This window comes from Musa acuminata, chromosome BXJ3-3 (assembly GCF_036884655.1).
Source record: "Musa acuminata AAA Group cultivar baxijiao chromosome BXJ3-3, Cavendish_Baxijiao_AAA, whole genome shotgun sequence".
NCBI classification, from domain to species: Eukaryota; Viridiplantae; Streptophyta; class Magnoliopsida; order Zingiberales; family Musaceae; genus Musa; species Musa acuminata.
Genome location: NC_088351.1, coordinates 38,141,042 through 38,158,636, shown reverse-complemented (window position 1 = coordinate 38,158,636; position 17,595 = coordinate 38,141,042). Strand labels below are relative to the sequence as shown.

Genomic DNA, 17,595 nt, shown 5'->3' with positions numbered 1-17,595 from the left:
ACGACGATGAGGGGGTAGAAGAAGTACTCGACCTTCACGACCATTGCGTCCATCCCATCAGAAAAAGTACTCGACCATCGACCTTCACGACCATTGCGCCCACCCCATCTACAAACGACGATGAGAGGGCAGAAGAAGTACTCGACCATTGCATCCACCGCATCTACAAACGACGATGAGGGGGCCGAAATAAATAAAAAAGGAGATGTTATCGAAAAAAAAAAAAAAAAGAAGAAGTGAAAATTAAGGTTTTTTTTTACAAAAATTGGCCCAAGAAAGTGCTTCAATATGCTCATTTATTTTTATTTCCTTCTCTCTAGAGATCTACCTCGGCGGCAACTCGATCTGATAAGGTCAACTCGAAGAACTATGAAGGGCAGATGAATCCAACGCACTTAATATTGAAGTATGGATTCATCTGGCACAGAAAAGAAGGCCGCAGTCAAACTAAATGCCCTGTGGCGTATCCCTTTCTTTGATTCTTCTCAGACTGCAAACGCTTGTTCTTCTTCGTCTTCGTCTTCGTCTTCTGAGCTGCCACATTGAGAAGAGCGACGACAAGGAGATGGAGGAGAAGTCCTTGGACATGGTGATGGTTCCACTGGGTCTGCTGTTACTGGCCACCTACCATCCGTGGCTCCTCTTCACCATCGCCAGAGATCCCAAGCGCACCGTCATCGGCCTCAACGCTCAGGCGAGGGAACGCTGGGTGCGATCCATGATGACCGTGAGTCTCCATCTCTTCTTCCTCTCCTTCTCCTCCCTTTTTCTTCTGCGGGGAATTCCGATCGAATTCATGGCCTTTGAGCACGTGCATGCAGGACACGACGCAGAACGGCGTGCTGGCAGTGCAGACGCTGAGGAACAACATCATGGCGTCCACCGTGCTGGCGACCACCGCCATCACCCTCACCTCCGTCATCAGCGTCTTCGTGAGGCTCACCACCACCACCGCGTCCGCCTCCCTCTTCCTCTACGGCAACAAGTCCCCCGCCGCCTACACCATCGAGTACTTCACCATCTCCCTCTGCTTCATCCTCGCCTTCCTCGGCAACGTCCAGTCCATACGCTACTACGCCCACGCCAGCTTCCTAGTGACGACGGGTGAAGCCGGCGGTGTGCCGGCCGACTACGTGGCCCGTAGCTTGAACCGGGGGAGCTTCTTCTGGTCGCTGGGGCTCAGGGCCTTGTACCTGTCCTTCACTCTCTTCCTCTGGATATTTGGGCCGATTCCGATGCTGGCGAGCAGTGTGGCGACGTGCTGCCTCTTCTTCTTCTTGGACACCACCACCGAGTTCTTCCACGTCTCGGCCACCGTAAAGGAAGTTGGTGTTACAGAGGAAGTCTGATTACAACTCATGCCTTCATGTGATCTGGATGAAGAAGAAATCAGATGGTGGTCAGAACACATAGAATAAAGAAGGTGGATTCCCATGGCAGTCTCTGATGAGTCGTAAGCAATAGAACAGTGGGGTTGTGTCGGATGATGTGCGGCGAGGGGCGGAAGGTGATGCCAGAAGAACAGAGAGCACAAAGGAGTGAGATGCAGAAGAGCTTGCAAGTCACCATCTGTGCTCTCTATCTTCTGTCAACAGCATCACCAGACAGCCTCCATTGCTTCTCACCACCACCGAGGGAGAAGTGACACTCTCAAGAAGTAGGATGAAGGATTCCACACTCCTATTTATAGGAGTGAGTAGAAAAGAGGTGTCTTCGAGGCTCAAACTAGAACATTTCTCTTGGCATGCCAAAAGCAGCTCCGGATGGATTCCTTACGGCACTCGCTGGATCATGATATCGGATGACAGAAGCGAAGTGGAGGTGACACAATGGCAGAGATCGCGTAAGGGATTGATATGGCACTGTCGCAACTTGGCCAGAAGCTGTCGAAAGCAGAACGAAGAAGAAAGCCACCACCATGTCCTCCTCCTCTATCCATTTCTGAGGAACCCGAATCATCAGTTATCTTTACAGCGGTTTGATCTCAAGGTACGAACTCTTCGATGGCGGCTGGGAGATGGGGGGGATGGTGGCGGACAGAATCTTGGGTGTGGTGGTCGACTCGTATGTCCATTGTTGCGTTTGGATTGTTCTGTCGGTCTTTAGCTCCATCGACGGGGTCTCATCGGGATTCTTTGACGTCGCGCCACCGGGAATCTTCGGATCGATGCGGTGCGGTCGTGTCGCCACGCTGTCGACGGAAGCAGAGAATTTTGATCGGAGAGGGCATTCGGAAGGGCTGTTGTCGCCTACCGATTCGTCGAACGCCGCGGCGGCCGCCACACCCACAGGTGATTCCATTCGTCGCTTTCCAGGATCATATTACGTCCAAAATAGCAGTAAGATATTGGAATAAGTAAATAAATATTATTAAAATATAATGCTTTGAATTATTATAAAAAAACTATCTGAATGGAATTTAATGCACCGACATGTGTATTTATCTAAGGGTAAACTAAGAAAAAAACATAGGATGTCACGGTGCTCCGCCACCTTCGTGTGATTGTTTGTTCATTGGCCCCACCCTCATTCGTCATTATCAAAGCATTACTAGGGTTTTGTCATTGACCTCGACGAAAGAGAAAGAGGTGGCCACGGTAGGGCATCCCCTCTCTCCTCGTTGGCATAGCCCATCATATCAAGTATCGTTCTCACCTCTTTCATAAGCTAATATGCTCTTTGATCAAGTGATATCGATGAGCAAGAGAGAGTGAGGGCACTTTTGTTCGTGAACAGATTTGAAAACCAATGGCAAATGAGAGGGTTGAGGACATCCTTATGAAATATGATATAGCCAGAGGCATTTGAGATAGAGGTTATGATGAAAACTATAGCAACAATACATATTATGATGATAATGAAGAAAGATGATGAGAGCAATGATTTCAATGGATGAGGTGACGATATGATAGGACTGAGGTGATAATTAGTGGGATAGAAGCTAAGAGTAATATTATTTTTTTAGAAATAATAAGAATAAAAAATATTAAAAAAAAATAAAAACTTAATTTTTTAAACAAAATTTTTCTTTGTCTAAACATATCATATGTATTCAAAGAACAATAATAATATCTTCCTATCAATATCCACAAGTCAATTCAGGAGCTCTAGAAGGTAAAACAATATTATTATGTGATATCGAAGATATATATTTCGAGAACGATCATGAGTCCTTTTCTCATCGGAATAGAAATTATAGACAAATGGATGATCATGAGTCGATCATCACCTTCCGTTGGTGTGCCCTCGTGTCCTCTCTCTCCCCTCGACAAATGGCACGCTCCCAGAAGCCTTGCCACGTGTGGGGGCCATCCGTGTGCGCAATGATTGATCACATTACCTGCGTCACCCCTCCCCTCCGATCTCATCCCCTTCATGAAAACACTATATATATATATATATATATATACAAACCAATAATGTTAATATTATATCGACAAATAACTATGAAACATTTATGTTGATGTGATCGATGCGTGCCGATGACGTGAAGGCTCATCAAAAGGAGCGGATGCCGTGCTTGGGATTAAGAATGGAGGCCACCAAAGGTAGCGTGGATTTGGTCGAGAGAGGATGTCGGATTAAGAACTCGGTAGAGGACGGATGGATGGGGTTTTAGTGAGCCAAAAAGCCGTCCCAACGAAGGAGAGAATCTCCTATTTTGGCCACTAGTCCTAACTTTTTGTCACTCAGCAGGGGACTCGTCCTTCCCAATTGGGTCCTCCCATGCTCTGTGCCTGACCTCAAGTGACCCACACTCTGTTCATGTAGCGTGAATCCTATGCCATGTTTGCATGGATACGTATAATATTGATGTTAGAACGAGGTGGATGCTGCATCATTACTTCTTTTCTAAGCACCTAATCGAGCAAGACGTACAAATCTCAAGGATCAGTTGTCATCCACACTAACTCTTGTAGGATCTGTAGTTTCTTCTTCTTTGAAATCCGTGCAAGTGCGGTTTGCATTTCCCACAAACATCCTCCCCACCCCCTAATCCCAGACTCCTTTAAACTCTCTCTCTCTCTCATTCACTATATATATGTATATATTCTTTACATGGTCTCCTGCCTAACTCCCTTTATTCTTTCTGACCTCCTCCTCCTCTTCTAAGGTTGCTTGTCAACTTGAGCTTTTGCTTGGTTGTCTTACTTCAGCTGCCAGACTCTTCTTCTTCCCTTCATGGAGGCGAAGGTGTTCTGGCCAAAGTCCGGCGATGCTGGAGGAGGTGGACGCAGATGCAGCGGCAAGAGGCGATCCTCCCTCCTCGTGCTGAGCTACCTCGACGCCACATGAGCAGAGGAAGCCCGCCAAGAACAAACAAAGCAGTCCAAAGAGCTTTGCAGGCGCCCTCTCCAAGCGGATCTCACGGGGGAGTCACGTTGCACTGCGGGGAATCAAGTTTCCTGGTCCGACATATCCATCTACCTTCGCTTCTCTGTTCTCTGTTCTCTCTCTCTCGATGTCTCTTAGTGTGCACTTCCTTTTCCCTCTTGATGATGAAGAAGATGAGACTACTTGCTAGAGGATTTTGTTAGTGTCATGGCTTCGTTTACTGCGAACGACAATTTGCAGTGTCATTAATGTTTGGTGACGGGGAATATTCAACGGATGAGACAGAGATTTGGCAGTCGCATTGATGTCTTCCTTTATGTTGCTTTAAAGTAGAGGGTACAGTTGAGATGACCGTACCTTGACCTCGCAACAGGGGAAGACGTCTCATCCCTGTCGGTCTGTGCTTGTGTGACTACGTATGCTCTGTGGGAGCTCAGTGGACTCTGACAAACACTAGCAGATGGATTCAAAGTACATAGCGCCAGCCTTCGTCAAGGAAAAACTCCCTCCCTCCCACTAACCTTATCATCTTCTTTGTTTACCACTACAACAACTAATCAGTCTTTGAAATAAGATTACTAACAGAGTTGAGAATGCAGAGGTTATGATCTGTAATCCTTCTGAGGAACTTTATCTGTCTCTTCCTGTATCTATTTATCCCATACACACCCAAATAACTTTAGGTTCTACATGATGTATGAGATATTTCTATGCATAAGATTCTAATATTGAGGAACATTGTCATATGATCAAAGATGTTCACATAATAATTATGGATTTCATGATTTCAAATCTTGATCATCTTGCTAATGAAAGGTATATGTAAAGTTGTAATCTAAATCCTGCATCCCACAAGTTGACAGCCTTCATCTTCCTCATAATAATAAGTCCACAACACCTCACATAGCACTTCAGTAGGAGCACATGAACAGAGACATATACTGAGCAACACATTAGCATGGCGATTCTGCATGGGGTGGGAAGTAACGCCTTGAAGGACTGGCCAAAGGAGAAGGAGGTGGGTCTCCGACTCTTCCACCTAAAACCCTTCTTCTTTCATCTGCAAATAGGAAGAAGACACAGGGAACAAGGATAAAGCAGGGGCAAGTTTCAACCAGAAAAAAGGGCAACCGTGGTTGAAGACAGAGCTCACCTCCATTAGCATGGTTGACTGGGATCCCATGAACAGAAGCAGCTAAAATTAGCAGGAGCAGCAGCAGCAACATGGTGAAGGAAGGTCTCTCCATCCCCTTGCTCTCTTGCTTAGTTTATTGGTGCTGGTTGTCTCCAACCATGGCTAGTTTACCTGTATATATTCCGCCATGGCCTGTGCACAAGATCAGAAATTGCTAATAAAATTGCTTCTAGAAACAGAGCTGTTAATGTTCCACCAAATCATGTTTCTTTATCGCTTGCCATGGAAACATCATTTTGATGACTCCAAGCTTAAATGATTCATCACAGGGTTTGGTGAAGGGACTCCCTCATGTGGCTCGAGTGAAGTGACATCTCTCTATACTTGTGTGCCAGCTTAGCTCTGTTCCAACATGCAAGAACATAAGAAAGATCATGGAAGTAATTGATTAGATTTTTTTTTTGTTATGCATGTGAAGAGATTAGCTATATGCCACAATAAAGAAAGTGTTTATTTCCACATGCACCTGGTTTCATTCTTTCATCACAAGGCATGTCCAAGTTGTCTTTCTCTCTCTCTTTCATTATTTTGATGACAAGTAGCATCTCTCTCTCTCTCTCTCTCTCTCTCTCTCTTATATATATATATATATGTATATATATATGTCTCTCTCTCTCTTATATATATATATATATATATATATGTATGTATATATACATATATCATATGAAAATATCATACATACATACATACATAAAAGTAGCTATGAAAATATCTTGTACGTTGAATAAGGCACAAAATTGCAACTTTTATCATATGCCACAGAACAACATCACAAATAATGTATAAAACACAAGAGATGATTAATATTAACTTATTAGCTCCATTTCTTTTCAAGGAACAGAGACTGCCACACAATCTATTAATGAGGAACTGATAGTAAATTATGAGATCCAATTACAAGTTGAGTCGCTCTGTGTAATTTGACTCATTTTGTTAACATAGGCTGAGTTTTGATTCGAGAAGCTTGACTGATCAGAGATCAGGAACAAGTTTTGGTCACCTTGACATTCTTATAATTGAAACAGAACAGCAGTGCCTCAAACCATAAGAGTTTGATTCGATGACTGCCACTTGGAATACACTTGGTGCATTCTGTGCTTCAAAGGAGGATGCCTCTGTAAAGCTCTCTCCTTTTTTGAAGCAGATCAATGATGTTTCAGCTATCCCAGTGTGTGTATGGTTAAATATCATATCACCTGCTACCTATTCCGGGAAAATTGGCAGCACCAGAGATGTATTAGCGTCTGGCCACAAGATCTCAATCGAGTTTTTTCTGGGCAAGTTTGACTGTGATAGAGCGGCTTTAAGTTGGAGCTGAAGAACGCACTCGGCATAGATTATTTGATTTATATGATACGTGCCAAGGTGGATGTTTGGTAGGACACTCAAACTCATTTACACAACAATATAAGGTGATGCCAGAATACATGTATAAGGTCAATACCACAACATCAGATAGCGACTGCCCTTTAGATTTCCATGTCAAGCCTACGAAGAGAAAGAGATGTCCATTTGACCATAAAATGAAGAGGGTCCAAAAAAAATCTGATGTGTTTATGCACACATCCACATCGAAGTGAACTCCCACTCGTGCCCTCCGAGATTTTGTTTCTTTCTATTGAGACAATGGTGTGATCAGTTCATCCTTGGTAACTCGTCTTTGTGCAACTACAGCACGCACCTATCCCGCCTATGTCTGCGTGCACTATCCCTGAAATAAACTCATACAGCAATCATTCATGGCCTCAAAAAATTATATCAGCCTTACAATGAATCACTTAGGCTTTGTCTCCTAAAGTCTTGTGAGACAGGCACATCATAGAAGATGCATCAATTACAGGCATCTTAAGATTTTATGTGGCAGCAACGAGTACCAAAGTACCTCCCCAACTTATACTCCAACACCAATAGATAGAAACAGCCACCTGCCAAGAACCTGCTTGTGTTCGGAAACAGAGCAGCCACCAACACACTACTACACACAATCAAAATATGAAAGAAGAAAAGCTAAGAGAAATAAGAACAGCTGTTCTTACTGTAAGTCGCATCCGTAACGTAAGAGCATTACAAGAGGGGCAAGGGAGAGAAAGGAGCTCCTAAAAACCATCGGCATGGGAGGGATCGGCAAGCACCATCAACCTGCATCTCTCAGCCAGAGCAGGTATGGGCATGCCGATGCCCCCATCCCCACAGCTTGTAGGAATCCCTGTGCTTCCTCTCCCTCCTCCCGGCGCCTTCTTTACCATAACATGTCACACCAATCCTCAAAAGACTCAGAGAGGGAAAGGGAGGGGTCCCTGGAAACCATTGGCATGGGAGGCATTGGAAAAGACCTCACTCCATGTAAGACAAACATGGCGGGGCGGTAGGGTTTTCCAACCCAGCCCCATACCAAGAGCTTCCAGAGACCCGATCATCTCCCGTTCCTTGTCGCCTTGCTGCCTATTACTTGCGCTGGCCACTACGGCTGCACCGGCGAACAAATATAAGAAGGCAGCGGACTCCTTCGAAGCGACGCCTGGTTTTGGAAGACCACCCATGACGCCCCTGGTTTTCGGATGCCACTGCACTTTACGAGATGGATTTGGGTGATGTGCAGGTGGACACGTGGTTTCTGATGCTTTGTCCTCAAAGTAAAGCATATGCGACACCGTACGTTTGTTTAATGGCTTTCGTATTCGTGACGTATAGTTGGGCTTGGCCCATAACTATGCTATCAAATCAGGTCCTACGATTAGGCTAAGGCCTAATGATACTGCCAAAGGCCCATTATTCACGTAACTTTCAATTATTTGCGTCACTCGCCAAACTTGGCAGAGCAAATATGGACACGTGAACCGTCAAATGATTCAGATCGGACGGACAGCATTAAAATATGTATGATATGATCAGTCGACAACGTTGATATTTGTGCTCCTACAGCAAGAAAATATGGCCATTCTGTAAACTAATGCACAAAACCTAAACAGGTAAATCTTCTGGATAGTTAAGTTAATGCACCTAAACTATTTTAATGTAATGTATTAACGGCTTTGAAAAAAAGACTAAGAATATTAATTATATTGTACAAATGCAATAGACAATAAAATTTAGCCAGACGAGGAATGGTATACTCACTGAACCGACCATGACGGGGCTAAAGACGGGAAACCGCTTGTTCGAAACCGAACGGAGTCCAGCTTCAGGTACCCGCTGGACCGGACCGAGATGCTGTCGGGCGGCTATCGCCTGGCACAGGAGGGTGAAGCGGGAAAGGTAGAGACGGATCATGGTGGCATGGAGGCGGACTCGACCTCGTCGAATGAAACAGAGGATGAGGGATGGAGATGGAGCAGGAGGCTGGGGGAGGAGTCGCGATCGCCGGGCTGGCCTCATTGGGTGACGCGATTGAACACCGGTATGAGACACGGGAGAGAGACGAGCCATCGATCCGTCTGATGCGATCGAACAGCCGCGGCGGTCGCCATCGGTGGGAGAAACTGGCGCTCGCTGCATCGTCCTGTGTCTGACATGGTCTGTTGAATGGAGACAAACCGAAGTGACGTCAACAACATTACTGCACAACGTATAAGAGGGAAACCCGAACCAACAAGACCCGATCATCGCCGGGAAGCATATTTGCCACAAAACTTTGAGAAGATCACCAAAAATCCGCTCGAAGGTTGCCAAAGATCATCGAAGACAGAGATGAGAAGAAACATCTACCGATCATGTAATAGAATTAAAATCGATAGTAGTAGAAGCAAAAGAAGTCCTCCCTTCGCCAAACGAGGAGAGAGAGAACGGAGTCGCATATATGGAGGGGGAGGACGGGATTGCGGAGTGCTGTGTTCGGTGCGAAGGAGAGCAGGGTCGCTCGAACGGTTTTGTAACCGATTTCGACCTCCGTCTTCCTGTTTAGCAGACGTGGCGTGGCGGAGTCCCTTGCTGTTGAGCCGTGCAGGGTCCCACATGATTACCTTTTTCCTTTCTCAATTATTCGAATTTGATTAAAATTTATCGAATATTTCAAAAAACAAAAAAAAACTGATCTACGCTTACGTGTTTTGTCTTTTTGTGTACATTCTGTTTTGTGTACGACTGTCAGAATTTGTCCCCCCACGATCTTCGAATTCTCTATACGCCTCCTCCTCACTTAACGATCTTTGTCGGCTCAACCATCGTCTCAGAAATTTTATGCGTTTCATCATGCACTTTTCTTTTGGAAATGAAATTAGATGATGATATGCTTTGGTACCAAAACAATAATGGCGATTGTTTGGGAATTTATAATGGATAAATATGCTATTTCTAAATTATATATGTAGTGGAATATATATGTAAATATGGATGTGTTAAGGGTATATATGCAAAACAAAAAAGGATAAAACCCGTGCGTATAAAAACCCTCGCCCTCTTCGCTTACGTATATTTCGGCCGCTGTGGGAGCGACAAAAGAAGTCCTCGCGCAATGATGTCGACGGCGATCCGAACCGCCGCTCCTCGGAACTGGGGATCCCGTCACGGCCGCCGAGCTGCGATGGACGGTTTTTGCGATCGCAGAGTGACGGTGAAGCGGTACACCCGGAGGCGGGTGAAGGTGGCGGTAGTGAAGGCGGCGGATGCTGTGGTTCATACCCCCCCGAGGGTCTGCGCGGATTGCCGGACGTCAGAGACACCGCTGTGGAGGAGCGGGCCTGGAGGCCCCAAGGTTGCGTTTCATTCCTCTGTTAATCCATCGGTTCCCCTGTTGCCCACTCTGTTTCCTTTCCACCTTCGGTTTTGCGTTTTGAGAGCTTAGTTTTGCTTGGAGTGGAGAATGTTATAGTCGATGATGGTCTTGTATAGCAAATGCTTGTTACTGATTTGTGGGACTCATCAAACTCTTTTACGGTTTGAATCTGCTATTCTTCCCCTCTGTATTGTTTATCTGGAGAGATTTAATTGCCTTTTCTTTTAGTTTAAATGGGTTTTTCTCTGTTTCTGATGGTTAATTGGCTCTGTTTCTTGGCAGTCTCTCTGCAATGCATGTGGGATCAAATACAGGAAGAGGAGAAAGGGGCTTGCACCACCCACTCCCACTTCATCTTCTGCTTCCAATAGCCAGGTTGGGAACGTTCCTGCCCCTGCAATGAAGGTGTTGAGCACAGAGGAGCTGAAGAGACGGCAGAGAGATAAGCAGGAGAGGACGCTAAAGCTGCTGCTTTTACAGCACCGGAGGCAGAGGAGAAGCCAGAACGATGAGAAGGCGGCAGTGGAAGCTGGTAAAGAAGTGGAGGAGGCTGCTCGTCTATTGCTGTCCCTCTCCTCCTCTGGCCTCCTCGTTCACTCTTAGTAATAGTACTACTACCTTTTTGATGAGAACTAGTTGTAGTACTCGTCGGCACTTTTCTAGCTTTTCTCGTTGTCATTTAGTGCAGTGATGGAAGAAAAGAGACTGAGAACACAAAAAAGACAAAGGAGGAAAAGAAATGTTTATGTAAACGCTAATTGCTAGTGTTAGCGTATCTAATGATAGATTATTGTCTAACAAAAAGCCCAAAAAGAAGAGGAAAGTTGATGTTTTAGTTTAACTCAGATGACTTGCTAGTGTTAGTGCAACTAATGATAGATTAGAGGGATGCGGAGAGTTCTCTCTTTTGCTGAGGAGGTGGCACCTTTGAGTTGTAAAGCCCTGCGGCAAGGATGTAGCTTGGTTTCTTTCTGTGTTGTCTTCTTCACTGAGAGTAAACACAAAAGGTTTGGTGGAATCTGGCAATGTGTTTGTGGTTTCTTCTCTTGTTGTTGATTTGTCTGCAGCTGGGACAAACGTTTGACATGACTGCGGTGGGAGCTCTGTTTTCTGGAATGCGTTGTGGTAGCAAGCAGCAGCAGCTGAAGCGTTAAAGAATGATAGACCAGCAAAAACGAAGAAGATTGCTAGAACTGGCATTGACATACGGAGAACAACCTTGTAATCCTAACCACGAAAAGAAAAGCCTAAAAAAGATTTCTACTGCTAAGAACGGCGAGATTTGACCAGCCACTCTTCTCATCAACCACTGCACAGGGAGACAACGAGCCCATGCTTTATTCTGTGCATGACGAGCTCATGTTCTCCGACCAAAAGAGCCTCGGGACTTCTGAAGAGGACTACAGTCTCAGCGACTCATGCTTCCAAATAGCTCCAAGCCAGGGTAATGCAGCCGAGTTTTTCTTCTGGCCTCCCTTCCCATGTCGTCTGCAAACCACTTCGAAGCTCGCGAGGATCCTCTATCAGCAGACCAACAAGGCCAAGAAGGTGAGCCAAAATCCTGTGCCATCTCCGGTAGCATTTGCTGCAGCTCCTCCATGCTGTACTGCTTCTCCTAATATGATTAAGCCATGTTAGTTCCAGACTCGAGCTTGGATCTGTTGCTAATCGAGTAGAAACAGAAACAAGTCGAAGGAAACGAACAACGAGAGATCAGAATGAGTGTTACCTCTCTCCTCACCCTGGCCATTAGCGACACCATTTCCTGAACAAAATCATGGAAGCCCTTCGAGGTTCGAAACCAAACTCAAAATTAGCATTTTTTTTCGTTCTAGTGCTTATAATCATCGCAATTCAGCGGCGCGGTTTGCCATCACTACTTACCTCGACTTCTTCCTCGTCGTCTTGAAGCGGATCGTAAAGTCCAGAGTCGTACAATCTCCTCCTCTTCTCATCCGACAACACTGTTACCAAGGAGAAAAGAAGATCAAGAAAGCTAAGAACTTTAAGCTCCTGCGTCTCGTCAGTGCATGTGTGTAGCTTAATATGTTAGGAGGAAGTATGTGCGATTCATCACCTTGGTAAGCTTCGTGGATTTGCTGGAACCTGCGCTTGGCTTCCTCCACCGTCCACGGCTCTCTCCCTCTCCTATCGGGATGCCACTTCTACACATCCATCGTGTCCATTAAGAATCTCCAACCAAGTTATCATGGATGCACAGGAGCGTACGCCAGAGAAGCATCAACATACCATGGCAAGCTTCCGATAGGCGCTGCGGATCTCTGCGACGGAGGCGTCCCGGCCAACGCCAAGCACGGTGTAGTAGGACGCCGGTCGGGCTTTATGCTTCTTCTTCTGCGGCTGATGCTCCGCTCCCATAGCCACCCCAAACCACGATTAGACGCTCGCCGGCCTCTCCAACGCCTGAGATTGTTTCATCGAGGTACATATATAGAGAGAGGGCGCAAAATATATGGAGTGCGGATAGACATGAAGAGGGAGCATGGAGATGCTTCGCCTCAGGTTCAGGAAACTTCGCGAGCTGCAATTCCGGTGGCGGACGGCATGACGTTTACTGTGTGCGGGAGAAATTTTTGCGTCCGCTGCCACCGGACATAACGATATCGAGAGGTGTTCGTTTTCCAGACGGTTCCGGAGCCACCCGCATGCCAAGTTGTTCGGTGGAGATGATGACGGGTGGACTCGATGACATGCGTATGCGTCAGAATTGATCTTATCGGACTTCATCCATCCAACACCATCTAGCCGTCGCCCGAGTCCAACTCGGATCAAATGAAACGATCTCACGAGCCTGTGACCGTTGATTTTGTTGTGGGTACAATTCTATGCCCTGTTTTATATTAAGCTGATCCTGTCCGAATCGAACCGAATCGGATCATTGCTGAGTATAAATCCGATAACATTTGACCCGATGCGAGAAGGCTTTGACCAACGTCCTAAACATCATCGGTCCCACCTCTATATAGGTTTGCAAATTTACAAGGGTAAATAAGTGAAACCATGTTTATTTTTTGTTTAATAATTCAGATTTAGTCATAGTAAATATTATCGTACCATAAGTAATGATTTCATTAACATTTGTTTACTCAAATAAATTTAATTATTTGATAATCAAGTAATTATATTAAACTAGTAATTCATATAATTTGGATAATAATAAATACTAAGTAATCATTATTAAATGATTTAAATCATTGAGTTTCAATCTAATCAAGTCAAAGTTTAATTTGGATCTAACTAGTGGGTTATCATATCCTCTTATTTACTTAGTCGTTTGTTCTTATTATATCCTTGTTGTCTTTGTATCGTCGATCGTCCGTCTTTACTAATAGCTCAATTTCTCCGTACTTTTTGATCCCTTTGTCATCGTCGATCCTATCACAATCGTTATGTTCATCTTATTACATAAAATTTTAATTTAATTATATTTTTTTTATTTATATGTTAGAATGGAAAATCCAATATCCAATTTTAGCTGACTTGAGCTTATTGCTCAATTAGTTCCAATAATGGTAATAAATTAAAATTTTAACAACGATAAAAGAAATCTCACCATCACAAATCATCTAGACGTCAATCAAGTTGTACACGAATTTTGAAGCTCCCGACATAGGAGGCCTCGACACTGGGGAACGTTAAAGGAAAACCGGTGTCGCGAGCACCGCCAAAACGAAGCGAGGGCGAGGAGGGAAGGCAAAGATGTCTTTGAAATCGGTGATCGAGCACGAGGTGGTGGCGAATCACGATGCCCTCCGCTTCGGGCTGGACGGCGTCAAGGGCGACATCGTTGGATCCCACCCCCTCCAATCCCGTCGCGATTCTGTAAACCGCCTTCTCCGATCCCGTCCTTCTTCGGTTCTTTTCACGTTGTTTCGTTACTTTGGCTCTCCGGCATCCCTTTTTCCGATTTGAATTCGGTTTTATCATCCAATTATGTCGAACTCTAACGCTAACCCTAACCCTAATTGTTGTTGGTGTTGTTCTGATGCCTTTGGGTTTGGTTTCGATCAGACGAGTAGATTTTGGGAGGAGAAAAAGAGGATGGGTTTGGACTTTACTTACGGATCGGCTTTCAATCTGAGGAGAGATCTCGATGCCCAAATTCTATCCAGGTACGCATTTCGTTTCCCAGCAAAAATCACATATCTCCTATGTAAGAACGTAAATTTGCTTAGGCTTGTTAATTCAAGCAATCATCAATCGACTCTCATGAAATCGAGACCTTAAGGATTATTTTCCATCCTATTTTTCTATGACAGGCTTTATTATTTCTTTTAGAAATTCTATGAACATTGTCGAAAATCGATTAAACGATAAAAATCATCCTTGATGCATAGTGATTACAATTTAAAGATTGGAGGAACATTTTGATTTGTAAATGGTAGTGCGGTGTTTTATTAAGGTGTTGTTTTTAACCATCCTTTGAAAACATTGTGGTTTAAAATAGCATGATCAGTTCTAATCATTATTTCCTATTGGCCCGAATGTGTCTACTGCCAGATTGCTAAGCCATGGGAATTAACTTTGAAGGAGACATCTTGTACTTATTTTAACATTCTAAAAGCTTTCAGTACCTTTTGTTTCGAAATCATTAAAGTTCTTGCCATGATCTTTGCTAGCTTTTCTGTTTCTGTCAGCCATTCTTCCATTTCAGTTATAATCATTTATAAATCTGTTTGAAAAACTTGAGACTTCTGATTTTGGTTCCATTGCTTTTGTTCTTTGTCTACCACCTTGGATCATCTTTGTGGTATTTTCAAGGTGCTAGTTTTTTGTTTGCATCCTTTCCAGTTGAACTCTGGGGATAATTCTTTTTTCCAAAGGTAAATCTTTTATGAAAATATTTGGTTTTAATTCCTTGTATAAACATATGATCAGTTATATCAAGAAGCTATTGCTAACAGCAAACTACTGCAAGCACAAAGGGACAACGAAAATTTTTGACGAGAAAAAATGATAGATAGTGTATTGGTATGCAATAGCAGAAAGCTCACATCTAAAACCACTTGCTAATCTTGTTAGTATTTAGTATTTATTATTTAATCTAGAATTCATTAGAATTTCTCTGGGTATGCACCTCGAGTTCTTTGGAGTGTACAACCCTAAGGAGAATGGCTAAATGATGCATTCAACACGAATTGGGTGAATATTGTTTGAGCTTCACATTTTTTATACGATTCTCAGGTTACGGAGCCAATCCGTATAATTTGGACCAGTGAGACGGTTGACATTAAGTATGCCACATAAGGGATTTGAAAGCGACATTATTCTATAAATAAAGATGCAGTAGAAATAAAAAAACATGTAGATTTTGCAGAAAATTACATAATCAAGATATAGATTTATATTTTAATATACTCCAACTATTTTCTTGCAAATCACATAACACAATCCTTTATGTGAATCGGAGACCCCCGGTGGATCTCTAGTGGGGATCGGGATCAAATCGGTGTATTAACGTAACATCGAGTGACTCAACCAATTACGCTAAGCCCGTAAAGGTAGGCAATTCTTGCCAATCACAATTTCTTGTGATTCCCGTCCTGTTCGACCTTCGAACTACTATGGCCTCGAGTGACTCGACCAACCATGGTCTGATGCAACAGCATTCTTGGAGACCACAGAGGGGTTTGCCCGAGTCATCTGTCTCTATTCTTCGTGCGTGGCTGTTTGAGCACTTCCTTCATCCGTAAGCTCCAACAACATTTCTTTTCCACCTGGTTCTTTTGTGAGTACAATGATTCTTCACTCTAACACAATGGTGTGATACGTTTTTGCCAGTTACCCAAAGGATTCTGAGACGCTGGTACTTGCAAGACAGACAAGCTTGACGAGAAGTCAGGTAGACTTTTTATTTTCGATTGACTTCGGATCTGTTGTTAGTGAGGCATGGTTTTGTTTGGATTTTGCTCTTTTTTGATGCTATTGATATCAGAAGCATATATTGCTTAACCGGAAAAGGCAGAACTACTGTCTTTTTTTCACCTGAAATATCTTTGTTGCCACTCCGTTTACTGTCCTTTTCTCATGTTCTTCTCTCTTTCACGTTTTATATCATCTCATGTCCACATTTTTACCTCTTGATCCTTTTACGGCAAAGGAATTGTTTCTACATGCTTCCTGATGAACAACCATCTTTCTGCTTGAGGATCGATAGTGAAACGGTAATTTATCCTATTCTTTGTCGTTCGATATTGATGATTAGTAAATGTATGGACATAAAAAAAAAGGTTGTTCCTGATTCAAGTTGGACCTCCCAATGAACTAATTCCTAGCTCATGTCAATCTGCAACTGAGAAACTGAGCAATCTGTTGCATATATTTTAAGATTATCCATAACATTTCCTCATCTGGACTCCTTTCATTCAGGTTTCAAACTGGTTCATAAATGCACCAGTTCGTCTTTGGAAGCCTATGATTAAAAACATGTACAAAGAAGAATTTGGAGATACTGAGATTGACTCAAAACTCTTCCTTATCAAATCCACCCAAACTGAATGAAGACATCCAACCTCTGAGGACCATGAAGACTTGCAGAACCCCGCAACTGGAAGATGCGAAACAAGCCAGATAAGTGACTCGTCAAGACCCAATACCGTCCCAACCATGAATGTGGCCACTTCAGCTGCTGCTTTCCTAGATGGAACAACTACACGAGATTCATATCCATCGATTGGACAAGATTCCAGCTTTTACAAGATGCTCTAGCTGGCACAGACAGGGGGTTTTTGGTGTATCAGATGGCTGAGTTAGGTCAAAACAGTGGGGGGTCTCTCACACTCGGGCTGCAGCACTGTGATGTTGGCTTTCCTGTATCAGACAATCAACAGAGCCTTCTCGCCGTGCAGGCTGCAAAAGATGCAATCGAATCTGAACACCAATTTGGATCAACAGGTGTTGCATGATTTTGTTGCTTGAATTCATCTGCTTCAGCTGTTGTTGCCATCAGACTTCTCTGAACCAGAATAATTTGTCACAAGATGCTTTCTAGGCATTGCTTGCAATCTTATAGGAGAAAGTGAGTTTAGCGAGGTAATGGAGTACAGGAGGTGTTGGAATTATGGGGTAGCATGTTGTAAACATAGAATAATTTTTGTATATCCTACGGCAAAAGAAAAAAAAATACAATTGATTTAGGTCAATGTGGTGTATACTGATTGAATGGCTTCAAAGGCCTTACATCTGATCACATGATTGTAAGAAAGTTGGATTGCAATAACAACTGGAAGAATTGTGATCCTAACATTGCAATGATGTCTCCTGACTCATACCACTTCACCCGCTTTCAATTAGGTTACAGCATGTCCTGTTATTTGGTAGCACTGTTGAT

General features: G+C 43.8%; 3 protein-coding genes and 1 long non-coding RNA gene across 10 annotated transcripts; 2 read left to right on the top strand and 2 right to left on the bottom strand.

The window, feature by feature from the left end:
* The first annotated feature begins 827 nt into the window (after positions 1-827).
* Positions 828-1,349, top strand: LOC135632582 (uncharacterized). Its single transcript, XM_065141192.1, has one exon. It carries the CDS (start codon positions 873-875, stop codon positions 1,347-1,349), a length of 477 nt encoding a protein of 158 aa, XP_064997264.1. The 5' UTR covers positions 828-872.
* A 2,654-nt stretch (positions 1,350-4,003) lies between these two features.
* On the bottom strand, positions 4,004-9,328 carry LOC135632455 (uncharacterized). Of its 2 annotated transcripts, XR_010494707.1 has the most exons (4): positions 7,570-8,256; positions 5,489-5,872; positions 4,693-5,395; positions 4,004-4,555 (listed from the first exon to the last, which is right to left on the bottom strand). It is a non-coding gene; the product is annotated as an uncharacterized LOC135632455 (long non-coding RNA). The 2 variants fall into 2 exon arrangements; XR_010494708.1 differs by lacking the exons at positions 4,004-4,555; positions 4,693-5,395; positions 5,489-5,872 and adding an exon at positions 6,942-7,244 and having other exon boundaries at positions 7,570-9,328.
* A 2,089-nt stretch (positions 9,329-11,417) lies between these two features.
* On the bottom strand, positions 11,418-12,820 carry LOC135632649 (uncharacterized). 2 transcript variants are annotated; one of them, XM_065141294.1, is made up of 5 exons: positions 12,495-12,820; positions 12,322-12,409; positions 12,129-12,208; positions 11,974-12,030; positions 11,418-11,850 (listed from the first exon to the last, which is right to left on the bottom strand). In XM_065141294.1, exons 1-5 carry the CDS (start codon positions 12,621-12,623, stop codon positions 11,653-11,655), a joined length of 552 nt encoding a protein of 183 aa, XP_064997366.1. In that variant the 5' UTR covers positions 12,624-12,820; the 3' UTR covers positions 11,418-11,652. The 2 variants fall into 2 exon arrangements, with proteins under 2 accessions (XP_064997366.1, XP_064997365.1); XM_065141293.1 differs by having other exon boundaries at positions 11,418-11,859; positions 12,495-12,817.
* A 1,040-nt stretch (positions 12,821-13,860) lies between these two features.
* Positions 13,861-17,508, top strand: LOC135633805 (cyclin-B1-2-like). Of its 5 annotated transcripts, none has more exons than XR_010495157.1 (5): positions 13,861-14,087; positions 14,277-15,766; positions 15,872-15,954; positions 16,047-16,107; positions 16,635-17,508. XR_010495157.1 is itself a non-coding variant. In XM_065143733.1 (4 exons), exons 1-4 carry the CDS (start codon positions 13,965-13,967, stop codon positions 16,764-16,766), a joined length of 417 nt encoding a protein of 138 aa, XP_064999805.1. In that variant the 5' UTR covers positions 13,872-13,964; the 3' UTR covers positions 16,767-17,508. The 5 variants fall into 5 exon arrangements, 1 of the variants encoding a protein (XP_064999805.1); XR_010495159.1 differs by having other exon boundaries at positions 13,865-14,087; positions 14,277-14,377; XR_010495156.1 differs by having other exon boundaries at positions 14,277-15,954.
* The last annotated feature ends 87 nt before the right edge of the window (positions 17,509-17,595 follow it).